Here is a 26,914-nt window from a genome sequence, read left to right as displayed (position 1 = left end):
TTAACGGGGTGACACACACCGTAGCCTTAACCCCACAACATTCTTCCATCGTCGGTGGGTTTTCATCTGCTACTACTTGTTAACTTGTGGAGTGCTGCTACCGTGCACTGTGTCCGCAGTTTGGTTCCAGTTTCGTACAGAGTCCCACTGTGTATACCATTTCTCACCGTACGGTACCATGCACGGCTCTTCTCCCTAAAAACGTCATCTACCAACAACTTTACATGCGTCACTTCGTGAGCGCGTGACTCTGACGTTAATGCCACCGTCTTCTCAGTCGCTGAAGTGCCTCATATCTCCGCTGTGACTGCTTGACTTCTCGAAGAAAACTTTCCGTAGTCTCTTACCACTTCCTCTCCGCCTTCTGCGACTCTTTACAAACGCGGAATCCAACAGTTAAGCACCCGCCTAACATGAACTTTCACTGGCCCTCCTAGTGCTTCTTTTTCTTTGTTTATTGCGGTTCGGTAGTAATATTTCGAAGCACCCCGAGAAGCTATCCCACTTTCGTGAGGGGCGCGTTCTAGATATTGTCCGTAACGCGTTGTGACTGGCTATTGCCAGTGGAAACGTCCGGCGCCGTGCGCAACCCCCCCCCTCCCCCGACGGGGACAACACAACAGCCGTTATTTGGCAGCTGTCAGGGAGAGACGCAGGACATGCAGTGGACCGTGCAAGCAGCGTCAGCCTCTTGCGGGGAGTGCCTGCTTTTTTGACCTCGTTGAGTAAGCTCCCGCCCCCCCCACCCGAAGACTTGCGTCATCCTGCTCGTCACCTCCCCCCCCTTCCCCCCACGAGCGACGCCGGTACTCATCACGAGGAACCTTTGTGCTGTCCGTGTCGCAAGCGTCAGTATGGAGCGCAAAGGAGTGTAGAAGATGCATTGTTCGGTCAAGTATCTGCAAGAAAGAAAGGCTTTCGGAAAGGAAACCGGGGCTCTGCAAGAAATCGCCAGTGTGTTTCGTCTTTTTTGGCTTGAACAGCGAGATTTGCACCGTGTGCTGCCTCCGCAGCACGGACAAGTTGCTCCCAGCACCTACGTCCGAGTACATACCACACACCGCCCTCTTCGTCCCTCATCATCCCCTGCTGCTGCGCGGGTGTGCTGTCCGGTACGAGTCATAGGGTGTGTCCGGCACTCGCCCCGCATTTCATCTTTAGGAGAGTGCCGTTCCGTGCGGTGCAGCTCAAACTAAGGACGGATCGAAGGTCAGTGTTTTTTCCTTCCAACCATTTTTCCTTTTCCACTCCCCCGTTCTTTTTTGTGTCGCGTTGCAGTTGTTTGTCCCTGCAGAAGACAACATGGCGGACTCTCCTGCTGTGGGTATTGACCTTGGCACCACCTATTCTTGCGTAGGTGTGTGGAAGAACGATGCTGTGGAAATCATCGCGAACGACCAGGGAAACAGGACGACCCCGTCCTACGTCGCGTTCACCGACACGGAGAGACTTGTCGGTGATGCTGCGAAGAACCAAGTCGCACGCAACCCGGAAAACACCATTTTCGATGCCAAGCGCCTAATCGGTCGCAAGTTTGATGATCCCTCGGTCCAGTCGGACATGAAGCATTGGCCATTCAAGGTCATTGCTGGTCCGGGAGACAAGCCCCTCATTGAAGTCACGTACCAGGGAGAGAAGAAGACGTTCCACCCTGAAGAGGTTTCCGCCATGGTTTTGGGCAAAATGAAGGAAATCGCGGAGGCTTACCTCGGCAAGGAAGTGAAGGAGGCCGTCATTACCGTTCCTGCGTACTTCAACGATTCGCAGCGTCAGGCTACCAAGGATGCTGGTACCATTGCCGGCCTCAGCGTCCTCCGCATTATCAACGAGCCTACAGCGGCTGCCATTGCTTATGGTCTGGACAAGAAGGGCTGCGGTGAGATGAACGTCCTCATCTTCGACATGGGTGGCGGTACGTTCGATGTGTCGCTGCTTACAATCGAAGACGGTATCTTTGAAGTCAAGGCCACCGCTGGTGACACCCATCTTGGTGGTGAAGATTTCGACAACCGTTTGGTGGACTTCTGCGTCCAGGACTTCAAGCGTAAGAACCGCGGAAAGGACATCAGCACCAACAGCCGTGCCCTTCGTCGCCTGCGTACCCAGTGCGAGCGCACCAAGAGAACTCTCTCTAGCAGCACTCAGGCAACCATCGAAATTGACTCTCTTTTTGAGGGCATTGACTACTCTGTGTCTATCTCTCGTGCGCGCTTTGAGGAGCTTTGCATGGACTACTTCCGCAACTCCCTGTTGCCCGTCGAGAAGGTCCTCAAGGACTCTGGTATTGACAAGCGCTCGGTCAGCGAAGTTGTGTTGGTTGGTGGATCTACCCGTATCCCCAAGATTCAGCAGCTCATCACTGACTTCTTCAACGGAAAGGAGCCGTGCAGGTCGATCAACCCCGATGAGGCCGTTGCGTACGGTGCTGCTGTCCAGGCAGCGATCTTGAAGGGAGTTACCAGCTCTCAGGTGCAGGATTTGCTTCTTCTGGATGTTGCGCCTCTCTCTCTCGGTCTGGAGACAGCTGGTGGTGTCATGACCAAGCTGATTGAAAGAAACACAACGATCCCGACCAAGAAGTCTCAGACCTTCACCACGTACGCGGACAACCAGCCAGGAGTGCTGATTCAGGTGTACGAAGGTGAGCGTGCGATGACCAAAGACAACAACCTCCTGGGCAAATTCCACCTGGATGGTATCCCCCCCGCCCCCCGTGGTGTCCCCCAAATCGAAGTCACTTTCGATATCGACGCTAACGGTATCATGAACGTCACAGCGCAAGACAAGTCCACCGGAAAGAGCAACCAAATCACCATCACGAACGACAAGGGCCGCCTCAGTGCGTCCGAAATCGACCGCATGGTGCAAGAGGCAGAGAAGTACAAAGCCGAAGACGAACAGAACAAGCACCGTGTGGAGGCGAAGAATGGCCTGGAGAACTACTGCTACCACATGAGACAGACCTTGGATGACGAGAAGCTTAAGGACAAGATCTCCTCTGAGGACAGAGACACTGCCAACAAGGCCATCCAGGAGGCCCTTGACTGGCTGGACAAGAACCAACTAGCAGAGAAGGAGGAATTCGAGGCGAAGCAGAAGGAAGTTGAGTCCGTCTGCACACCAATTATCACCAAGCTGTACCAGGCAGGTGCGGCTGCAGGTGGCATGCCTGGTGGTATGGGCGGTATGCCTGGTGGTATGGGCGGTATGCCTGGTGGTATGGGCGGTATGCCTGGTGGTATGGGCGGTATGCCCGGCGGGATGGGCGGTATGCCCGGTGCAGGCATGGGAGGCTCTGGCGGCCCCACCGTGGAGGAAGTTGATTAACTGTTGAAACGGAAAGAAGTGAACAAAAACCCCATGTGACGTGACAGTTTTTGGGTTCTTCGGAAGAAGAAAGTAACCGGAGTTTTGACTTCTCTCCAGTAGTGGTGTATCGCACATGCATCAACTTCCGTGGAAGAGAGGTTGAAGAGGGGGAGTCCTGGTGTATATACACTGTGTGTATATATAACATCAACTTCATATTGTTTTCGAAAGTATCGAAGCATCAACTTTCTCGCAAAAAGAAACCCTGCCACCTATGTGGATGAGTCCCTTGCTGAATAATCCCTAATTCTATAGGGTTCAGGTGCACGAATTGATTCTCGACGTCACTTTACAGAGGAATGGACGCTGGCTTCTGCATCATTTCACAGTCCCCACCGGCGAAATGCGCGAGCATTATCGAGTGATATCTAGTATGTTGGTACCTGAGTTAATGGAAAAAAAAAGCCGTTGGTCCCACTGCTGACACCGTAGTAGTTCAATAGCGGTAAGCTGTTGCATTAGCATCGCAGAGATGGACACGCTCTGCGGCGACAGCAGACCTTTAGAGGTACGTGCCAAATCCAGGCTTAAATCCTCCTTCTTCCACATCGGAAGTGATTTCTGTGGACGCATTACTATAACAAAACAGCGTCTGCCCTTAGTATGCTGTTTCAACCCAGCAAAAGCACGTGAAGTAACCGTTTTAACACAGGCGCCTCTTTCGTAGCGTCGGCGCTGTTCTGCGGATCCAGGAGCAGCGAGACACGTCTAAAGCTAGAGCGGATCATTTGTACACAATAGTTGCTCACAATGTGATAATTACAATACATGATCTCCGATCTTTATGTTCTTAACTCCTCGCTGTGCCTATACCGTGCGGCTTCCGGCCGTCGGGGGTCGCTGGTTTTCGAAACACACGATGCGTAAATATGGAGTGCTGGACAGACAACAACGTGAGTTCGGGAGTATGCAAGTGACTGATTACACAGCTGTAACAGGACACCGATTGGTCTTGCCCAAATAGGTGAGCTTGGGATCTGCAACCGTCTACTCTTTCGAATGCATGAGGTGCAAGAATGGAGCCTGTCACGCACGCATCAGATCATTCCCTCAACGCGAGAGGCAAATCCTTTTGTTATGAGGGGTCTGCGCATTGTGGTGGCCGCTGGTGACTCGCCCACCATCAAGGACAATGATCTTGTTTTGGAAGCTGCAGTGGTGAGGGTCGCAAGAATGCGACGTCGAATAAGACAACTGAGCTTTTACGCGTGTGGCCCATGCAGACTTTTGAGCTTGTGCAGCGAGTGCACACGCAGTTGTTTCCTTGGCGAAGACAATATACGAAACGTACTAATGTTATGGGAGACAAATAAACATGCAGATGAATATCTTCCATTTCAAAAGGAACGAGGGTGTCACTCACCTGAGGAGCACCCAAAACGACGGCAACCTTCTAATTGGAAGAAAATGCTAGTTCACGTTCGAACACGAAGCTAAAACGGAATTGACCTCCTGTCAGCAGCGTAAAAACTGAGGTGTAAGAGGCAGGGGTCGACCACCTTTCAGAGGCACCGATCCGAAAACGGTTTCTCTGTGCCTCGTCATTCATGACCACGTTTCCTGCGCTCTCATTGACAACACCGTCAGACGTGGAGGGAACTAATTCTTCCCAACTCATCGTTGTTTACTTGAAATACTTCGCTGTCGAGAACGGTCATTGTCGCCGCTTCCCACACTCCAAAAGGTGAGCCAGAATTGGGGTAGGGCAGCGTCGTTGGCACACCGACGGTATTTATGAACAAGGGTCGAAAAGTTATGGTGCTTCGCAGAGTGTTGCCACTCGTCAAAACATGTGCAACCGTTTGCACATGTTCTTCTTTTAGCATCAGCCCCCTCTGCCTCGCCGGATTTGATAGCGATCATTTACGTTGGGCCGGAATCTAGGTGCCAAATGCGGATTCTGCGGGATGGTTCCCCTGAACTGCCAGGTTCGCCTATGTTCTGGTTGGATGCCTCTTTCTCGATCTGCAGCTTCCTTCTCTAGCTCTTTGAACTCCTCTGTTTTCTTGAAATCCTCCATTTCGCCTTCCAGCTTCTCCACATAACGCATCCTGCCAAACGTACGAGACAACAAACAACACCGCGTACACGATTCGCTACAACATGACAAATGGAACACACACGGTATACAGTCGTCATTCACGGGGATTTTGAGTGAGTTGATTTGTGCATACGCTATTAACGACGTGCCTAATAAATTCAAGTCATACAACCTGTCGCGGTTTTTCCGTCGCTGCGAAAAATCGACCACGTACGACGAAGGGCATGCTTCACACCCGCTCTGTTAAAGCGCGCTCGCGCGGATACATATCAAAATAAAGACAGAGGAGGATGCGCTTGCACACAAGTGTTAAAATGTGCATCTTTTGGATTTCGAATCCGAACACTCGGGGCGGCATCATTTACGCCCCTCACCTCGCTGACTGGCATCTCCGCTGGTCTTCCGCCCTCCTCTCCTCCGCCCGTTTGTCGGCGAATGCTGCTGCACGCCTGAAAGGGAAACCACATGGAGATGTACATGAAAAAAACATGTTTCCAGACGGAAATGCAACGCCTCTTAAAGACACGGAAACATCCGACGGCTTCTAGAAGAAGGGACTCTTAGAGAACTGAATATACACCTAACGAGTTGCCTCACGGAAGGTGCAAACTGACAACAACAGACGTATACAAGTATTGTGGTGTGCCGACACTCATTCCCGATCTGGATGGTGCTGCAAACAATTTTTTTCGAAGGATCGTAAGGAATGCACTCTCAAGCACGATAAGAAATACGTTTGTCGCATACTTCGTCTCATGCCAAAACGATTATCCAGCCTGGCAGGATCGAGTTTAACCTGTTGTACACCTTGAAGAAGCATATACCCGTGTTACCATCATCTGCATTGTTCTGCAGTACCGGTAAGGGTTTTTTGTCTTAATTAGGACGTACTTGCCAAGCAGACAGAGGAGAGCTGCGACCAGGGCGAGGACAACAGCTGCCCAAAAATGATGTTCAGACAAGTTGCCTCCTGCACCGCTGTCACTGCCAGGTTCACTGTCTGTCACCGGAGCTTCGAATGTGTCACCATGTTCCGCTTGTTGTCTCTGTCCGCTAAGTGGATATCTTGATCCATTGTTTCCTTGAAACAAGGGCGCTTCAGTGCCCCCGTTGCCACCTTCAGATTCATCCATTTGGCATCACTGCTGTTAAAGACACACTGTTATCCCCTGTGAATGTGAATAGAGTGCACGTACACAGATGCTTCAGTTCGTAATGTGATGCCTCCGACCACCGCAACTTTGAAAAACGTAGACAGTTTGTACACCCCCCTTTCGCAAAAAACAAGAGCCGTACAATTTGCCAGCTTGGCACCGAGGCCTGTCATTTGCATGCGTGTTCAACTACTGTCACTGTAGAAAATCGAGACAAAAAAGCTGGAGGTTGAAACAGTTACCATGGGCAGCCGACTTTCTGTGTTAGCGTGCACAAGAGACGAACGAAAGAAACACCAATGTTTCTCCGGAGTCTTTCAGTCAAAAGTGGAAGGCACGAGAAGAAAAAAAAGTCTGACATAACAGCAATCTTAACACTCTTCAGGGATGAAGCTGTTGGCAGAGGATCTAGAATCAGCTGGCTGAACTATTACCACGCCGTTGTTTCGCATGTGCATGCACCTGCCGTCGCTTTGAATCAAGGTTTGGGACACGTTGTGGAACCGTAAAACCGAAAGGATCCAATCAAGATCTGACGACAAGCCTTTCAGCGTCGCCATCAATCGGTGTTCTTCTCTTGAGGATAATATCTTTTTCTCAGAGACAGACAACCGGAAGTCTGTCCGTCTCATGCGAGGGCGGGGCCAGCAATTGGATACTTTCTGGCTGTCGACACAGCTTTCTGGTAGACTCCGCCCCTTGAATGAGCAGCGGCCACCGGAAAACAGAACCCGCAGCGGGTGGCGTCAGCGTTGCCAAAGAGGTCGGCGGAGTGCTACTCGCAAAGGTGATATAGAGGCGTCTCTGTCTGCGAAAGTGATTCACAAGAACGCCGATCTGATGAACACTACGCGGTGCTTACGCGACATGCGTTTTTCATGAATTTAGGCGCTCTCTCCGGCGAGTTTTCCTCGGTAGTTCTCTCTTGACCTTTTTGAAGAAGCAGCTCCAAACAAGGATGACAGTTTCAAAGGCGTTTAGCGTAAACTGAGCTGCGCCCTTTTGGTCATAGCTTGTTGAGTGTCTTGCAAAACACTGACAAAAAATCCGGGGTGTTCCGAAGGCGTACACGCCTACAAACCCACCATGAAACGCTGTTTGAAAGTGCAGAGTCATGGTGTACGGGTAGTGGATGGTAAAGAAACGTTTCTGTCACCACTGTAAAACGCAGAGTAGTACGCTACAGAAAATATTGCCGTGATTATCATTCGATTCCCGTAAGTTTGATGGACGACATATGGTGTGGCGTAGATGGACTGTATTCTCGGAAAGCTTTCTTTATGAATCTAAAGTTTTCCTTGTCACCTGAGCACTTCGGAGCATCAACGTTGCTTCGATGATGCTCGAAGCTGTCCTGAACCCTGCATTACACCATTGGCGTATTCCAGCGAGTCAGAACGGCGGAATGCTGTCCCAGCAGTGTTGTTTCACTGTGTCACCGATGAAATGTTTGCGAACTAAGGGAGCCTTGATGGAGGTCTATGACCAGTGTCTCCAACCGACGTGTTAGGGAGTCAAATTTGTAATTATCGAACTGAACCACCACTATAACAGTTGTGTCGACTGTTGGAGCCGTTGGAGAAATGTTGGCATCAAAAATAAAGTGACACCGCTGTTTCCGTATCGGTAGGTACACCTGCTTTCAAAACGCCTTCGACAGTTTCTGTCTTATAAAAAGAAATGGATTTCTGGCTATTCTGTGCAACGCAGAACTTAAATGTTTTTCCAGTAGTGACAACCGGTGCTGCAACACAATAGTAATAACGATGATATGGAAAAGATTGCTTTCCTCAAGAAAAGGGTGTCGTCACCAGCTTTAGTTTTGCCGCGATGGAAGAGCCTAGCAAGTGGGAAGGTAAAGCTTCATTGGTACACGGGGATTTTCCCCAAACGGAGAGCGGAAGCGGTTTTCGCAGGAATCAATAGTTGCCCGCCATTTGTGTAGAATTGCTCCCTGGCAATAAAAAACTGGAAAAGCAGGTTAGTGAAACCCAGTAGGACTTTGCTTGTCAGCGTTGCAACTCAACCAACAGACGACGGACCAGGAGACCGCACATTTTTCTACACATGTGGGTTTTAAATTTCGTGTAACTGGGCTCTGAAAAAGTCTTAAATTAAACCATTGTTCCCAATTCTCCCCTAATGTTTCAAACATGCATCTTGGTAAGCTGAATCACACAAAACCAAACTGTTGCTCGAATACCGATTCGGGTCTAGACAAGTGAAGGAAGATCGGAGAAAGTCGAGACCACCTCGAGCGATACGATAACAGAACACGGACCACAATCGCAAGTGAAGGACACACTATCCGTGACCGTTTGGAGCTCACGATAATGAAGCTGTCTGCAAGTCTCCCTGTACTCGCCTATACTTGTTTCATCGTGTGAGCATCAACCTACGGCCCGCCGAGTAGTGAATCACTGCGTTAATGATAGTGGATTTTCAACCGTGCTCAACCCTGCCTGACGTGCCATCCAACTTCGGTGGGCACGCAGCGACGTTTCACGGTTCGTTTTAAGTTGGTGACAAGCTCTGTAAACAACACACCAGCGGTCTCACGTAAAACCCCTAATGTATGTATCGATTGATATGTACGCATGACTAGAAATACGAATGATCCGCGTGCCTGCACACCGCATGAACCCCCTTTGTACCTGTCTGTTTACGTTTGTGTCCGCATATACAAACAGTAGATATGCTACGACGGTGCAAGGCATCATTATGCACATTAATGTGGCGAGTCTTTGACATATCTGATTCCTTCATAAATGTTCTTTCGGTCGACTGGCATTTGCCGCTATGAAGGCTGATTTCACCACTGAAGGGGGCCGTCCTGACACACACGTATTCCTAATTAGTAAAGGCATGCACACGCTCCACTGCATCTTCGTCTGCAACGAGGTCCATCGTATATGCGAGTGCTTGAGAACAAGCATCACATGGTAGGGGCCTTGCAACTGTGAGGCTTCATAGGAGTGAAGGAAAATCATCCTGAACCCGACTACTACACAAGCAAAGCATCTGAATAGGAACCTGCACGAGGACTAGCATACCGAGGAACTCGATTACCCCTCTCCAGGTTTTCGCTTTGGTTAACCAGGGTCGTCGCTTACCGACAGAGCGTCTGCACATTTGTGAGATCGCAAAGGCCCCCCCCCTGGTGGACCGGAATTATATGATCTGCATGCCATGCGTTGCCATCGACTGGTTCGCGAATCAGTAGCGCAGCAAGGGTCGGAAAGGCCCTGAACTGTGGCAGAGATTCAAAGTGACAAATTCACAACTCATGGGAAAATCAAGAGGGGAAGAGCTATGACGACACGCTCTAGGCCGCCATAATCCTTGACGCACCCGTGGTCAGGGCGGCTTGCAATTACACTACCAAAACGAACGAAGTAGCTGTCGAAGCCCTTCTCTATCGTCGTGAATCGAGACAAAAAAACACCTAAAAGACGCGCCACAAAGCAGATGGAGCATCGACAGCGTGCAGCGATTGAACGGTGGCTCGGTCGCACAGTGCTGAAAAACCAGCGAGTTCAGTTACAGGCTAGAAGCGGACGAATTTACATACGCAGTTGACGCACAACAGCGCGCGAGATATCAGTGTGCCAATACGTACGCAAATGCTGCCTCTTTCTTTGTTATATCTCTTGCTTACTGTGGGAGCGAAGGAAAAGATGAACTCGCCTATTGCTGCAGCGTTTCGGCCCTCCTCTCGCATGCTCTTGACACCCGCAAGCAAGGCGACGCAATCGATGCCGCAGCCACTGCAGATGCCGCGATCAGATCGGAATACCTACAAACACAGTGACACAGGGGACGCGCGACCGTTTCTGTTTATTGTGCAGGAACTTGTTTCTTGGTCTTGTCACGCTTCCTGCCCCGGCAATATCCCCTTCGTAGGCCTGGCGGCCTTCAGCGATTTCGTCTGCCACACACAGAGAGCGCCTGGGCTCTTTCAAGTTCCTGCTTGGGTCGGAGGCTACGCGGCTGTGCCATGACAGCCTTCCCCAAAAAAGCTCCCGCTTTTCTCGCGTCTGCCGTCTACATTCCTCTGGACGGTTGCTAGTCACATGTTCCCCTCACTGCGATTCTGCTCCTCTCCGCTATTTTTGTCGCGTACACATAACCCCCCCCGACAGTGGTGCAGCACCACCTGTGTACGCTTGGCATCTAGTTTCGTATGACCCAACGCTCTCTCAATATGCTGGAAAGTTGCCCTTACTTGTCTACGCAGACTGTCACTATTCCTGCGCGCGAAGAAGGCAGCTCTGCAAGCTCCACTACAGAACAAGTCGTTGTCACTGCACCGGACTTCCCACTCGTCACTACACATGTCGTGACACGGTCCGAAAGCATCGCCTTCCTCTTTCTTCGCGAAAATGACCTGGGCACCCCTTTGACACAGCTCGGACCCGCTTTCGTCGTGCAATGCCAAAGTGGCCTCATCATCCGTTTGTAGCTGGGAGTCAGAGCGGCCATCTGAAGGCGATCCGTCTGCTTTGTTCTTTTGTGTCCGGCATTCATATACCGGCAAACCGTTCCGCCTCTCAAGATCCCCCACCGAGACGCCGTCGCCCACCAGTTCGTTTTTTGGTCTCCCTTTGCCGCGCTTCGAAACGCGGAGACCCCTCGCCGTGATCTGGCCCACGGGCGGCGTGGAGCCTTGTAGAGCGTCGGCTTTTCGCATTGCACTGCGAGTCGCGTTGTCACCACAGTCTGCCTTTTGACCCTTACTCTCCTGATCTTTTTCTTTCTCGTCTTCACTGAGCATGAGTGATCTCTGTTCCTCACTGTCACCATCCGCTTTCACCCCGTATTGAGGAGTACCAGAGCCTGACAGAGGGCGTTCACATTTCGCTTTCGTTTCCCTTCCAGAGTTTGTCAATTTTCGACTCCACTTGCGTGTGGTACTCAGTGCCACAAGCGGCTGGTAACACATGAGACAGAGGGGCTGAGGGGGCGAAGAGCAGGCGCCGCCGTCGTGGCTCGCCTCTTCCAGGGAATCCATCAGGGGACATTTGTCTACTAGTGTCTGCAGGGGCACATCGACCTGCGACAGATTCACACGCAAGGTGGGGCGGGACGGACCTAGAAAAACAGGTTGATAGTACGTGACGCAAGAGCCTCCAAGACGACTATATGTGGCCAGCGCCCTGACATATGCAAGGCGACAGTCGTGCTCTTCTTTTGGATATCGATCTAATCGAAGTCTGTTTTCAACACCAACCCGTTCTCCTCCAGTCTCATGTTCTCTCGATAAGACCCGTGGGAAGCGAGGGGACACCGAGGGCGTCGGCGAAGGACAAGGCGGGACGGTGTCCACGCTTTCAACGATATCATCAGAGCTGGTGCATGCGCCATCTTTCGTTTCACTCGATAAAGACGAACCCGTGAGCCTACGAATTCGTCCCCAACTTGGTGGTATCTTAGAATTCAGAGACGATGGGGCCTTGGAAGGCAAGGCAACATTTTCCCACGAAGATGGTGGGAAGAACCGTGATGTGGTGAGCTTCAAGGGAACAGCTGGATCATCAGAGAAACTCTGTGCGGCTCCCAACACAGCGTCACACGGGTACGCAGGAGCCTTTGTGGAGCCATGCCTCTTTCTCTGATACGTGTGTGCTGATCCCTGCCAAAGGGCTCTATCTGTCTCTACACCACCAGCGCCTTCGCCGTCTCCCGAGAGGGCACATTGGGACGGGTCCAGAGATCCTGTGATCGCAGGTTCATCCGCGCCCCGCCACGACTCTTCCTTGACACCTGGGACCATCGTGGAGGTGGCTGGGATTGCCGACGAAAGACCCCGTGTCACAGAGACACTCTGTGGGGGCAGTGCAGGCGCAGGAATGCGACGCTGCAGTGTTTCGTCAAACGCACCACCCTCACTGCCGTCTTCCTCTTCGTCCTCGTCCCACCGCAGATCGGGAGCACCACCCGAACTTCGCGGTCCCGCGCCACCTGTCCTCGCCTTCGCCACAGTCCCCTGCATCCCGTCTGGTCCTCCGTCTCCTTGTATTTTGGGGTTTTCGCGTCTCGGTTCTCGTCCTTTGCGCTTCTTCACTGCATGCTCACTTCCGTCACGCAACGCAGCAGAGCCCCGCAAGGCGTCGCTGCGCCTGGGTTTCGCGGACGCAAATGGATGTGTCTCGGTGGCATTCTCTTGCGACGCATGAGGCGAGCATGAACGAGAGGCGTCGACTGCCAGAGATCCCGCACTCGCGCGTTGTGCACCCTTAGTCCCGTCGCCTTCTGGGGGCTCCGTCCTTGCCTCAGCTTCACACTCCCGCGACTCTTGGAGTCCGACCCGCGGAGCCTTGCCGGCTGCACGCGCCCTGTTGTGTCCTAGGCCTGGGGCCTCTTCTGTGGGTGTCTCCCCGGCCAACATGTAGTACCGCGAGGGAACAAAATAGTTGCTGTCACTGGGTGTGCCCCAACCAGAGACAGTTGCCAGTGAGTCTTGTCCTTCGGCTGCCTTCTCTCCCAAGTGCGCCAGACTGCTGCGTCGCATGCACTGCGTATAGTGCATGTGCAGCATGGTTTCGAAGTAGGCCTGGAGCGGGAGGTCCCGGAAGGACCGTGGGAGCTTGACAGGCCACTGCCTCGGGCACCCGATTGCGACGTCTTTTCTGTCTTCGTAAGGAGGCGCCTGGCCTTGATGATACGTTCTCGGTGTGTGGAACGGTTCCGAAAAAAAGGGAGAAACAATCTGAAGAACGGATGGGGAATTGTAACCTGCAAAACCTTCGCAGATAGGACGACTAGCAGACGCGCCCGCCGCATGCGCTTTGCCGGCTGTCAAGACAGCCCCTGAAGCAATCCAGGCGTGGAGGCCCAGCGGCGCATACACGTTTCGGAGTTTGCGTCGTTGGTAGGAAGTAAGGGAGAGGTACTCTGCGTAGAAACGGGCTGCATAGCCTTTCACCATGTCCTCAAATCCTTCGCGGGATTCCGTTTCACTTTTCCTCCAAGGCCCAGAGCGACGCCACAGGACGTCTGATGAAGCGCCTGAACCAGGAGCCCGGCCTGGCACCTCAGGCCTTTGCCCTGTGGCGCAGAACATCGGTACCTCACTGAAGGAAATCCTCGAGGCAGTCGCAGTGCAAGAGACAGCTCCAGGAAAGGCGCCTGGCGCAAGCAGTTCCTCAGCGGGAAACGAGATTCCCAAAGGCTCGACCGCGAGACAGGCGTCGCGAGCGAAAGAGACACACCGCGTACCCGTTTGACTCTCTAAGAACGACTGCCCAGCGATGTCGACAGGAAGAGGCGCGAGGGACTCCGGACGAAGTGAAGAACCACCGGGAAAGGAGAGGGAAGAGTGAGGGGCTTCAGAAAGAGATGGCGCCTGGCTGTCGAGCGCTGATGGAGGAACGGGACCCGAGGAAGGCACCTCAGAGGACGGAGAAGGTGGAGGGACGGAATCGGAAGAATCTGGCGAGACAGAAGAGGAGGTGGCTGAAGGGAAAGAGGGCGACGGATGGCCGGGAGAACGTGTATGCATGCGAGAAGTGACGTCCCTTGTGTTCCAAACTCGAAGCACATGAACGCGCTTTGTGTACGGCGACACGATGAAACGTAAATCCCTCGGCGCCACATGCGTCGCAAGTGGGTTGTCGTCGTCCGCCTCCCCAGCCCCCAACTCGCGTTCCATTCCGCTGTGCAGAGATTGCGCGTGATAGTGCAACTCAGGCTGCGTCTCGCTGATCTCTGGGATACTCCCGCTCTTGAACTCTGAATCGCCGCTTCCACTGCAAAAGCCGGAGGCGAGACAGAAAGCAGGGCGACGTCTCCTGTCGAGCGTTTTGTTCGATGGAGAGATAGAAGGAAGGGTGACCGAAGTTTCGGACGGTGTTGTCCGGCTTTTCAGTCCGTGGACTAGCTCCTCATTGGCCACCTGCGTCTCCGTTACCGTACCAAGCAAGCCAACCGTCGTGGAGACAGTCTCTAAGAAAACAGGCTTGTTCGAGGTGTGTCTGCACGAACTTGCTTCCTTGTTCTCATGGCGCTCCATCTGCGCACCGACCCCGCGTTCAGGCGCCCAATTTCGTCCGGTTGTGTCTGCCGACTTGGAGTCGTATTGCGTGCTCCCAGCCGTGACCGCCGTTTGTTTCGCCTCCTCGGATCCGATACTCTCTTGCTGGTCTTCACTCTCCCCGGCGTCTTTGTCTCCTTCACGTCTCTGCTCAGACTCTTCGCCAACATTGAGTGTCTGCCTGCCTTCGCTTTCTCCGCGACAAGCAGCACCGACCCACTCAGCTTGCTGGTGAATTTTGAGAGGGAATGTATCGCCTTCCGCTGCCTCAGTAGGACCGTCGACGACGTGGTGAATGGCGGCGGCGCATGCAGAGTACCGCCGCCAGGCCGAGACATCGAGGTTCTCGCACTCAGCAAGAAGTCGCTTCTTCTCTCGCAGGACCTCTCGCCAAAACCGCGTTAGCAAATCCCTCAGGCGGACACGCGTGCAGGGCTCAGACTTGGTTCCCAGGGACGCCGATTGCGAAGGGCAGGAGACAGGTGACGAAGCAGAACGAGGAGAAGGGAGAGATGAAGACGATCCCTCCCCGCAGGATGGAGACGCCACTGCAACGCAAGAAACAAACAGACGAGAGGGGACTGGAAACGGTTTCCTTTTCGTCTTTTTTTCATCCCCCACGTTTGAGGTGTCTGTGTGTGTCTGCGCGGGATGACATGTACCTCCCTTTCCCTCCCCGGATTTGCCCTTTCTCGCAGGTCGTCTCACTACGTCGCAGTTTTCCGCCGAGGCTCTGGCGGGGTCCTTACGTGACGCGTCTATTGCCGCTTCTGTCGTCTCTGCATCGCTGGTCAGGAGGCGCCAGCTGTCGCCTTCAGCCGCGCTCTCGGCCCCTAAGCCTTCGGCATCTGCGTCTTCTCCGAGAAATCTATTAATCAGAAAAAAAGTCGTGACTTGCCGCCTCTGACCGCGACGCTGGAGGCGGCCCTCGGCTTGGAGGAGCTCGTGCTGCTCTGGAAGCAACTCGACGAACACACACACGTTCGCGTTTGAGAGGTCCACCTGCAGGGCAGAAAGCAGAAAAGGCACATGCATACATTATGACTCTCAGGCGCTCCTCGACAAAATATCGCACGAACAGACCGTCATCGAACCCCAAACAATACATTATTTCAAACATACACGTATATATTTGTGATTACGTGTATGTGTGGGTACACGCGCTTATGAAGAAGCGCGCTTAATTAACAAGGTACCGTTTACATCTATAAACAGGTGATGAGGACATTGTGGGAGACTCTATGAAGTTGGCGAGAAGAATGGAGAAGCCAGACAGGCACGACCTTCACAGCGATGCATCACCGCACCAAGGAGATGCACAGAAGAGCATGCTTAAGTCTTGTACACTTTGTGCGTATATGACTCCTCAGCTGACGCAAGACTGTACCACTGATTCGCCATTTACTGCTTGTTTCTACTTCGTATCCAGTAGACCGTAACTTCTAACTACACCATGTTATGCCAAGGAAGATCCCAGGCTTCCCTGGTTTTCTAGACGCAACACCGACGACTAGACGTGCGAGTCCCAAACCACCTTCCTCCGACTCGTCGGCGACCGGAAACAGGTCTGACTCCCCTAAATACACCACAGACATAGGTGCAAGGTAGACGCATTCACACGAATAAATTTCTCTCTGTATAGATATGATTTATGTGTACATGCATGCATGCGCTGTGGGTCGTAGCGGAGCGCGCACCCCGTGGCTCGACGCCGTGACGGAGAGAAGGGCAATCTTGCACTGGGGCACCTTGTGGAAGATTTCTCGTCGTCTGAATTTCTCTTCCTCCGGCACGCTTCCGTCGATTCGAACGAAGCCGAAAGCAGCTCTCCGTGCAGAGTCTCCCTCCCATAGACTGTCCGCGGCTTCACGGAGTGCTGGAGCGTTGGCTAGCTCCGACGCGCCGCGGCACCGGCCTCGCGAGCCCCCAGGGCGCCCGCCTCTCTCCGACCGTTTCTGGAAGGACCGGAGGCCTTGCTCCAGACAGTCTAAGACTCGACGATGATGTGCAAAAATGACAATCTTCGTTGACTGGGATCCTGGACGCCCGGCATAGGAAACGCACACACGCGACAGCCAACAGCGCCTGCGCACCACCTTGAGACAGTTAAAAAAGACACCGATCCGGTTGTTTAACTCCGTTCACAGAAAAGAGACAGAAACCACAGCCACGTCCCCACGCTGTCTGAGGTGACAGGTCGGGGAGCGGTAGCAGCGGTGGAAGGCGACCAGAAGGAACCTGACAGTGCGAGACGAGGAACATGTTCCCGCTGACCGTTTCAACCACAGCCTGTGCGAGATAGTCGACACTGCGTGTCTCTGTGGCGTAGACGCGGGGTCGCAATGTAGGTCGAGCTAGCCGTAGCCGTTCAGACCCCCAGCTAAAGGGGAGACAAGAGAAAAAATGCGCATGAAGACACAGAGGGTGAAGCGACGAAGCAAACGGCGAGAGACCCCTGAAAGCACACTGACCGTCAAACTCAGGTTCTTCTGTCAGAGAATTACCTTCGTCGTCGTTTCCTTCTTCTTCGTCTTGCTCGTCGTCTTCTGCATCATCTCTGAGGAATTTCTCTCGCAGCCACTGAAGAGCGCTTTTCACCTTCGACAGACCCACTCGCTCAGCTTCGGTCTTGACAGTCCAGCGGTCGAGGCTGCCTCCAAGTGCATCTGCAATTTTCTCAACTGCGCGTAGATATAGGGCTGACCGTATGTCGCCTCCTCCGCCCAGTTCGTGACCTTCATCCTGCATGGGCATCTCACCTTCTAACCTTTCTAAAATTCCAGCTGTGTCATCAACTGACGTATCTCTCCCTGCCCCACTGTTGTTTCGAAACATATTTGCATCAGTCGTGCCGCTCTGGTTCGATCCCTCCTCGCCGGCATGGACACCGGAGGGCACCGGCCTCCCGGTTGGAGCTTTTCCTCGGCTCTGGGACGCCCTTCGCGTTTTCTCTGTCTGCTGCGGGTTGCCGTTGTTTGTCTTTAAGTACCGCTTTGTCGACTGCGAGAGCGCAGGATCTTCCGCGCCACTGCACTTGGCGTGTTCGACGTCTTTGGAAGCTTCGAAATTCACTTCGATCGCTGCATCTCCTGTTGCGTCTCTCTCCTCCTTCACCAGTCTGGCTCGACGCCCGGCTGATGGATCGTTCTCTCGCTTCGCCCTGCCGCCTTTTCCGACGTCCTGACGTTGCTGTGTCCCTGAGGTGTCATCGTTGGGTCTCTTTTCGTCTGTCTTCCTTCGTTTCCCTGGTCCACACTCTTCGTCGTTCTTCGCTTTGCGTTTCTCCGGTGAATGCAGTTCCCTCCCCCTCGGCTCTGCTCCTCCTGCTTCCTCTCTGTCCTCAGGTCCTCCTACCTTGTCCCCGCTTGCCCCCTTCCGGCGCCCTGCAGAGCTCCTCGTCTTCCCTTTCGCACTGTGTCCGCTTCCGCGCGTGCGTTCGGTTCTCTTTCCCAACCCCAGCTGTGCTTCTGTCTGTCGCGCAAGCTCGTCTTTTGCTGATTTCTGCCGCTCGTCGCAAAGTCTCTGCACCTCCTGGCAAAGCGACGAAAAGGGGGGTCGCCGAAGAACTGTGGCGACGGCGATTGCATGAATCGCTTGGTTCTCTCCGGTGAGTTGCAGTGCCTGGAGAATTCGAATGCACGGTGGAGGGACAGCAAGGCAATCCCCGCCGTCTGGAGACAACATCGCACCTTCTTTGTCTTCCTGAATTGCTTTTCCTTCTTCTGCTTTCCGCCTCGTTTCCCCCGCATCATCTCGCGGCCTTCCCCACGCCTGTTCGTCTTCTCGGACCTGTCCTGCAGCTGCCCCGCCTTCAAACCCCTCACATCTCTCATCGTCGTTTCGCTCTTTCTCTTGCCCGAATCCGGAGAGTCGTCGGTGTCTGCCGTCGTCACTCCGCCTGTCTCCGGCTGTCTGTGTGTCTCCGTTTTCGGACTTGGGTTCTCCGTCCCAAGCTCCGGAGACTCGCCGAGGGAGCCCGGAACCTCCCGAGGCCCGTGCCACCTGGCCTGCGTCTCCTCCCGGAGGGCGTGGGGCGGACGAATTCGATGGAAGTCCCCAGCGTCCGGGCTTTCCATGAGGACCCGGTTCTCTCCACGAGCTCAGATGCCTGCGGCGAATGAGCACCGCCGTCGTGAGAAGAAGATGTAGCTCCCAGCTCCGCGCCGAAATGCCATAGCGCTTCCGACTTCCGTAGGTCAAGACCGACGTGCAGTACTCCTCTGCATGCAACGGAAACACCGAGGAAATCGCAGCTCAAGACAAACCGGAACACCCGATTCTGCGGACAAAGAAGTTGAGTTGTGCGAGTGGGGGGACAAAACGTAAAGCAGGAACCAGAAACAGAACAGAGCGCCCAGGCCGCATACCTCGAACCTGTGTTTCGATACATACATAAGGCAGAAAGAGACCTTGGCATTTCTGCACACTCGCGCATGTCTACATCCAGACGAGAGAACAACCGATTTGTCGATGACGGCGGTGCTCCAGGGCGTCCCACACTTGTCTGCTCTATAGTGCGTGTGGTGGAAGGAGGATTGCTAGCCACTACAGCTTTACGTCAGCTGTCTCCACTTGCTGAAAACCGACTTTACAAGCCACTCTGCCGTACCTCCAAACTGGATTCTGTCGGCTCGCAAAATGTTCCCTTCGTGGGCGTATCGCCGGGGTCGCGCCGCAAAACTCGTCCTTCTACATCTCGCCGCCTTCTCCTCACCACGCGTCGGTTTGAGCTGGTCCGGGGCGGCAGTCGCTGACGCGCCATCAGCTTCAAGCCTCCCCACCTTGTCTCCAGAAAAGAAGGAGGTTCTTCCACCTGCCCTTTCACCACCCTCAGTTTCATTCCCCCAATCCGCCGCCCCCCGCACCGCCCCCCGCCATCCAGGTTCTTCCTCCGCCTCCGCCCACGCGCCAGTCTGGCCCGCCGGGCCTCGCACGCGCTCGCGGAGGTCTCTGCTCCGAGGTGCCCCCGCAGTCTCCGCTTCGCGGCGGAACCTCGCCCAGTCGGCCCTGACGCGCGCCTGTCTCTGCCGCCAGGCCTGGGGCTCCATGGGAGGCCGGAGAGCATCGATTTGGCTGAAAAGATCGAAGGGATGCTTCACGCTGGGTGTGCCGGTGAGGAGCACAGCGTATGTGGCAGCTTTGATGAGCTGCAGGACTCGCCGCGTCATGTCCGCCTCGAGTCCGGAAACAGCGCCGGCACTTGCAGGAGTGCGGAGTTTGTGGCTCTCGTCCACGATGACCATCTGGAAGTTCATTTGACTGAGAAAGTCCGGCAGGCGGCGGGTCATCTCGTAGGAAGTTAGGACAATCTGAGGCGAGGCAGGCAGCTGAGAGGCTTCGGCGGGGGCGACTCCGGACGGAGCCCAAGCGGCCGGTGGCGAGGAACCTAGGGGCGAAGCCAGGGAAGCGGGAGAAGAGCGGGAGGAGAGGACAGTCGATTTGATAGGCAATGCAGACGCAGACGGCAGGGCTGTGGACAACCCGAGGGGAGACGTGAGGTCGAGGGAAGACAAGGGGGGAGAATTTCCAGAAGCCGAAGGCTCAAGAAACGCGGATACCGGAGGCCTAAAGCAGGAAGGGACATGGCCGGGAGACCCAACGGGGGAAGGGGCAGGAAGCGCCGGCCTGTCGTCGCTACCGAAGATGACGAGGAGAGCAGAGGGACAACTGAGGGAGGGTAACCAGCGCTCAATCGCCTCAGCCCACACGAGGCGCAGGGAAGCTGGAACCTGGAAGCATGTTGTGTAGAGAACGCGCATAAAACGTAGGCAAACATACGCTTGGAATGCAATGTAGTTAAGCACAACACAACGCGCAGACACATGTCTTGTGAGGAAGAAGGGACCGGAAAATGAATGTGGAATAAAAACTCGAGCTCCTATGCTGAGGACCCGTGAAAGGCCGGGACAGTGACTAAACATTCCGCAATTTTATATGCCTGCCTTGGTCGTTCTTGTACACAAGTGAACGTCCTATGCATCTATTCACAAATTCAAATTTATCTCTGCGTATATCTATACATATACACGTATATACACACGTGTAGACATAGACACATACAAACACACATTCAAACATACATACAAACGCATATATATATATATATATATATTTATGTAGTGCGGGCGCAGACGTAAGCAACTTTAAACGTACGACAATAAGGACGGGAAAAGCTTTGTAGATACTCAGGAGAGCGAGAGCCTGGATGGTCTTGCCTAGTCCCATTTGGTCGCCAATTAGAACCCGCCCGCCGCGTTGAAGCGCGAAAAGAATGCCTTCGAGTTGAAATGGAAAAAGCGACTTGCGGAGCAGGGGAGGCATGCGATGATTGGCGATGGCCAGCGCTGTCTGGATACCAGACGGAAACACCAAAACATAGGCGAGAATGCAAACGTGAAACCGTGAAAACTTCGCACAGCCAAAAAATAAACCCTGTCAGTATGTTCGAGGCACCGTTGGCATGTTCGGAAAACCACGAAAAAGTCGCCCGCGAGAGAAGCTGAAACGGCATTCGCGTGTGGCGTACCCTGTCGGTTGCACGCGGCGCAGCCGGGCTGCCGCTGCGTAGCTCACATTCCCGGGGATAGCCATCGTCAATCGAAAATGCAAATGCATAAAACAACCTGAAATGTTCCTCAGCCATGTACCACCTTGTCATTTATACACGGAAGGAGGAAACCAATACAACCAATTCCCACCCGTTCGCCTGGTCAGGCGAATCAGATAACTTGACGCAAAGTCACAGCTGCTCGCGGCGGTATACTCATATGCATACCTACGCATGTGCGTGTGAGAATACATGTTTATAGATACGTACGCGACTGCGCGGATGCATGTATATACTTACACCTATCTGGGTCGGGACGCAACGATGTCGGTACGCATGTGAACGTCTTGTGTCGCTGTGACGCGTTGCGACGTACCTGATGGTCTCCGACGAAGAAGGCGTTCTCGCGTTCGCCCGTGCGGTCATGGTACTCTCTAAAGAATCTGAGGGTGAGACCTGGAATCGGGGCAACGTGGCACCACTCGCTGGTCTGCTCTACGAGGCTGCTGATGATCCACTCGTAGGCCTCAAGCACGAAGACGCAGCCGTCGACATACGGAAGGTCACCTGTATCTTCCACTCCAGTCTCCGTCGCCTCCCTCTGCCTCTCCCGTGCGCTTCCAAACCCACCTTTGTCGGTTTTTGTGTCACCTGGAAACTCGCCAAAAGTATCAACTGCATCGCCCTCGTTTCGTCCATTGCATGCGCCTTCTGCAGGCTCCCTCACGCCTGCGCGACCCGCCAGGCCAACTAACGGGACACCTGGGGGAGCGAGACAGCCTACCGTCCAGTCCCAGTCTGGCGGGCGCTGTGCCGTGCAATCGTCTCCAGCAGTTCGTCGCTCGCCGCCAGGTAGGCCCGCGAGGAGCATGCGCAAGAGGGACTCGTCGCAAGGAGAAGCAGAATTCAAAAGATCGTCCTTCACACTCTGCCTCCTCTCTGTAACGCCTTCATCAGTCGGTATGTTTGAACCCCCTCGCGTCGAACTGAGACGGTCCTGTCCGAAGCAAGAAGGAACCACACTCGCAAGCTGCGTTTCCCAGTCTTTCCCTCCGTTAAGGATGCTGAACAACCAACGCCAGACGACGCAGCATGAAACGAATGGTCTTCCCGTTTTTTCGTCTGTCTTATGTGCACGGCGCAAGCCCTCCGAAGCTACGGAAAGCCACAAGAGTCTAAGTCTCGTTGGTCCTTGCTCGTATTCGAGAGAAGCAAGAATAAATCTTGAAGCAAATGTCCTTTCACACCGACGCATGCCGCCGCTAATTTCTCTCTGCACTCTCGTCCCACCCTTCCCTTCCTCTGTGCTTTTTCGCACGACGACTCACCGACGCGGCACGAGAAGAACTCTCTTTGAGATGTCGACTTCCGTCTCCGGCCGTCTGACGCCACATCTCTCCCGCGCGACAGATGAAAGGCAAGAAAGCCGCCCAGGGTGCTTTGCGGCTCTTCAAACGATCTACGCGGGGTAACCAGGAAAGAGGGCGCAGGAGGTCTGGGATGTCGTTTCGCGCGCTGGTGTCTCTGCTGTCTCTCTGGACTCTCTGACACTCGTGAGGAGAGTCACAAGTGTAGCCTTCGTCTCGTGTCCACGAGACACAACTGTTGTCTTTGTCGACCGCGTCTCCCGCAACCCGTGTAAATGTTTCTCTGTCTTCGCTGTCCATCCTTGCTCCGCTAGATCGATAATGCATGCTTGCAGGTGCCTCAGCCTGGCTGTCGCCCTCACGCATCTGCATGCCTCTTGCTTGCTCGGCTACGCCTTCCTCTTTCGGGCCTTCTGCCCTCTCTACCTCTCGGAAGCGAGCCGTCCTCTCGCTCGTTTCTCCATCTTTTGCCTGCCCCCGTTGCTTCTTCCAGAATGCCTCGGCGGCCCCTTGGATGACTGAGGGAAGCGCTAGGCGCAGCAACTCTCCGACTTCTGAGTCGCCTTGCGCATGCACACGAAAAGAAGAGCAAGACTCCATTTCGCATGTCAGGGTCAACTTCGCGTTCCGCCGTTTGTGACCCGCAGGCCCCCCTGCCCGCCACAGCTCCACCTCGCGGCCCGACCTCTTCCCGCGACATGCGGGGAAGCTCGAACAACCCAGGAAGGCGCCTGGAGGACAGAACAGCGGTAAGCAGGAACAACAACAGATGTTAAAGTATTGCTCGTATGGCTGGTCCATCAAAACTGCGTGGTGCCTAGGCATCACCTTCACTTACGTCTACAAGTGGAGTGGTTACACAGAAAGACATGTCGCCATACGTCAACGCATTTGACCCCAAAAAGTGGAGAGAAAGAGCGGAACGAAGCCAACGAGGAAGACTGGGAAGCGAAAGAAGGGGGGGGGAGAAGACGAAGAGGAGGAAACGGAGCGACTCAGGTGAACCGTGAAGCGTTCCGGTTGCGGCCCTAAGAAAAAAGCGTCCCTGAGCGTGTTTGCGTCAGATACTTTAGCTGGCAAGGTTTCGCTGGACAACACTGAGTTCGCAGTCGCAAGTGACCAAGGCAATGCTTTCAAAAGCTGTCTGTTTCTGTGAGACGGGGAGCCCGTGACGAGTCGTCGAACATCCAGAGTAGAAGCCTCGGCTCTTCGCCGATTCAGGGACAAAGGCGTAGCAACGACGGCCGAACCGAGATCATGGAACGAGACAGACGCATCTACGGAGACACGTGGAGAAGGCAAGAGACGGACACAAACACAAGAGGGAAGGCGAGGGAGACAAAGAGCATATACGCATATGGAAATGAAAAGGCTCTCTCACCGTAGCGGCCAGTGACAAATCGCATCCCCTGGATTCCACAGACGGGGCAGGTGAAGGTGGCAGCAACCTCTGAGGGACTGAGAGTCCTTCGTCGGTCGATTTCTTCCCAAAATGCCAGAATGGAGTTTCTTTGACTTCCTTCTGTAGGCGACGCGACCTTGTCAAGGTCGCCAGAGTTCGACGGAGACAGCGAAGGAGAGATTGAGACCCCAACGCACTTTGAAGGCGCAGCACCCCCCGAGAGTGAGAGGTCGACTGACGAGCGAGGGAGAGACGAACCAGGAGCACAGAAGGGGGATCCAGTGCCAGACACATCGTGAGAGGTCGAAGCCACACTGCGCCTCTCTTTGTTTTCCCTGATGCATGCGCCCCCGCGAAGTGCGGCGACCGCGGTCGCTGCCTGGACTGAGGGGAGAACCGTCGCAGGAGCGGCGGAGTCACGGCGAGGTCTCACCGGAGTTTCCCAACCCCCCAAAGTCGGCTGTGGATGACCGTGACGCTCCTCTGGACCTGCAGAGGCAGCGCCTCCTCGACACCTCCCCTCCATAGGAGACATCGGAGACCGGCCTCCATTTCGCCTCTTCACAGGCGTCCCTCGAAGAGCGGACAGGCTGCTCCCCTCAGCGCCGGTGTACGTGAAGGCCTCAAATGCATGCGCAGCTGAGAGGCGTCCTTCGCCCTCCCGATTTGGGTGAAGAGGTGAGACACAAGAGGGAGTGCCCGCAGAGGCCGAGAATGAAGAACAATCAGCAGACGCACAGACCGAAGTTGGAGAAGACGAAGGAATGCATGGAGAAGCAGAAGACGAAGGAAACGAAGAGGAAGAAGACGATGGAGAAGATACGGACAAACACGAAGAAGGATGGTCTGGAGGAAGGTAAGACGTGGGTGGAGCTTCAGGGCGCACACTGTTTACAGTACATGGGTTTAGAGTCGCATTTTCTGCACTGAGTTGTTCTCGCCGCTGAAGTTGAAGAAGAAGGCGGGATCTCCAGCTCCGTAATGCACGGGGGCGCCAGCCCCTCAGGTTATCAGTTTGTGTTTCTTGCTCACAGTTTTTCGCCTGCTTTGTGCGTCCGTTTTTCGGACACGCTGGAGGTTCAGTTGTCTCTGCGTTTTCGTCTTCTGTGGGTCTCCGCTTTCTCTTTGACTGTGTCCCTCGTTCGCGACTCTCTCGCTCACCCTTTCCCGCGATCTGCTTCTTTGCAACACTCTCCGCGCCTTCCTCTTCCTCTTTATTTGTTGTCGCTTCCCGTCTCTTCACTGCCCTCTTCTTATCGGTTTCTGGCCTCCTCTCTGCCTCGCTCTTCCTCGTTCTTCCGCGCGTCGGCTTTGTCTTCATTGTCGCCTCCGGGCCGGCTTCTTCTGTGCCTCCTGCTCCTCTCCCCTCTACTTTGACGGTGAAGTGAGCACTCTCAGCTAGACCGGCAGCTCGTCTGGAGCGTTTTTCGTCTCCTCTACCTGACTTATCTTGTCGTGTCTGTTCTGCCGCGTTGTTCGGCGCTTCGCCAAACACACTGGCACCCTTTTCCCTCATTTCTGCTGCTGAAACGCATGCCAGGCAACACACCTATCCTCTCTGCACCTCGATCCATGAGGCGCCCTGCCAAGCGAGGAACCATTCATGCGGGAAACAAACAGGCATCTGCTACATTCGTACATCAACAAACACCTGCATACATGTATACACGTAGACATACACATCGGTATACACATGCATTTGAGTATATTTGGAGTATGAGAGGCACAGCCTGTTGGTTCGTTCGACAATAGAGGAGAGGCGCAAAAAGCGGGAACCAGTTGCAGAAAAACGACAAGATTCCAGAGCGAATATATGCACACGTTCCATTCGTGTGTCCGTAGAGTCACTCGTACATAAAAGAATACTGTGTACGCGTATGTTAAAACATTGGAGAGACAACTGTGCTGACGTGGGGATGTATGCGAGTTAGGAAAGCCAAAATCTTATCACCACCAGGTCGATACTTGTGATGAGTAGAAACGTAAAAGACAAAGAGGGCTGCTTGTGGCGGTAAGGACAGTGTAACCGCGTTAATCGTCGAAGGCAACTTCGCAGCACAAAAAATGCCATTCCTACTGGGGGGCTGAACGCAATCGTGAGCGGGTGGAAACGAAGGAGCTGACTGCCGGTGGGCCCTCTCTTTAATGGCGTCTTCAAATGGAACTTCGGCAAATGAAATCAAAAGAAGGAATCGAAGAAAAAGCCGAGATCTCCAAAGTAGATCGCAACACATTTTCTAGAGCATCGGAGAGTCGACATGCCAGCGCGACAAAAGGGTCACCGCATGCTTCGTTGAGGTCGAGAGTTTGCGCCAAAATAAGAGACGCTGATATCCACGAAAAATGTCCTAATAAAATGAGTAGAAGTGCCTACTTCTGATGCTTACATGCCGCATAATTATCAAAAACGTCGCGAACGTGCCGGTCTGGTTAAAAGAGTCGACGATTTCTTGACAGTCAATCTTTAAAGCCGACAATGCAACAAGCCAGCGCGCATGCAAAAAAATCTGGTGTGCATTGCACGCCGGTACGTCTTGTACCTGGCATTTTCTGCAGTAAGAGACTGACCCGGTGTCACTCGAGAAGATCCGAAATATATCTCCCAGGGAAAAGGTTCCAATTAACTGTCTCGTAGTCTGTCCCGGCTGGATCATGCAACCTTAAGCGCGGACGGCGTTTCTTCAGATCGGCTGCTGTGCCAGCGTTTTAAGGATTTAGATGAGTCTAGCGTCAGTTGTTATCTGATTTGTATTGGATGCCACGAGTACTCAAAAACAGGAAAGCTTAGTTTTAACACAACAGTTACTGTCGAAAAACCTGGTGGCAGAAGCCACAGAATTGCTCAAACGAAAGTGTGTGTGAGGCAGGTCTGGGAATCCATACACAAGTGTTCTGCAAGGCATCGTCGAATGTGCGTGACCCTGTAGGCTTCGCAGACCGACTGTTGTCTACATGACAGTAAATTCTGACGCTGAATCATACGTCTAAACCACACAACAGCC

The 26,914-nt window shown here is 53.8% G+C and overlaps 3 protein-coding genes across 3 annotated transcripts; 1 reads left to right on the top strand and 2 right to left on the bottom strand.

Moving 5' to 3' along the window:
* Positions 1-842: 842 nt before the first annotated feature.
* Positions 843-3,619, top strand: HSP70 (heat shock protein HSP70). The gene has a single exon (XM_002365936.1). The coding sequence runs from the start codon at positions 1,303-1,305 to the stop codon at positions 3,325-3,327; it is 2,025 nt and encodes a 674-aa protein (XP_002365977.1). The 5' UTR covers positions 843-1,302; the 3' UTR covers positions 3,328-3,619.
* Positions 3,620-4,580: 961 nt separating this feature from the next.
* TGME49_273770 (hypothetical protein) lies at positions 4,581-7,980 on the bottom strand. Its single transcript, XM_002365937.1, has 3 exons — positions 6,302-7,980; positions 5,785-5,859; positions 4,581-5,420 (listed from the first exon to the last, which is right to left on the bottom strand). Exons 1-3 carry the CDS (start codon positions 6,541-6,543, stop codon positions 5,195-5,197), a joined length of 543 nt encoding a protein of 180 aa, XP_002365978.1. The 5' UTR covers positions 6,544-7,980; the 3' UTR covers positions 4,581-5,194.
* Positions 7,981-8,981: 1,001 nt separating this feature from the next.
* On the bottom strand, positions 8,982-25,428 carry TGME49_273780 (SWI2/SNF2-containing protein; the record flags this gene model as incomplete). Its single annotated transcript, XM_018781700.1, has 12 exons — positions 8,982-9,096; positions 9,678-9,814; positions 10,223-10,360; positions 10,790-15,144; positions 15,346-15,598; positions 16,294-16,634; positions 17,068-18,816; positions 19,206-20,325; positions 20,750-20,944; positions 21,520-22,140; positions 22,472-23,241; positions 23,892-25,428. The coding sequence occupies 12 exons, from the start codon at positions 25,426-25,428 to the stop codon at positions 8,982-8,984; spliced, it is 11,331 nt and encodes a 3,776-aa protein (XP_018636737.1).
* Between the last annotated feature and the right edge of the window lie 1,486 nt (positions 25,429-26,914).

Source organism: Toxoplasma gondii, chromosome VIII (assembly GCF_000006565.2).
Source record: "Toxoplasma gondii ME49 chromosome VIII, whole genome shotgun sequence".
Lineage (NCBI taxonomy): Eukaryota > Apicomplexa > Conoidasida > Eucoccidiorida > Sarcocystidae > Toxoplasma > Toxoplasma gondii.
The sequence above is the reverse complement of the archived record's forward strand: the minus strand, read 5'-3'. Positions and strand labels throughout refer to the sequence as shown.

Excerpts from the sequence above, each read along its gene's own strand:
- HSP70 (XM_002365936.1), top strand. The coding sequence starts at position 1,303 with ATGGCGGACTCTCCTGCTGTGGGTATTGACCTTGGCACCACCTATTCT.
- TGME49_273770 (XM_002365937.1), bottom strand. The coding sequence starts at position 6,543 with ATGGATGAATCTGAAGGTGGCAACGGGGGCACTGAAGCGCCCTTGTTT. Across the intron at positions 5,860-6,301 it reads CTCCTCTGTCTGCTTGGCAA|GCGTGCAGCAGCATTCGCCG; the intron begins GTACGTCCTAAT and ends TTTCCCTTTCAG. Across the intron at positions 5,421-5,784 it reads CGGAGATGCCAGTCAGCGAG|GATGCGTTATGTGGAGAAGC; the intron begins GTGAGGGGCGTA and ends TACGTTTGGCAG.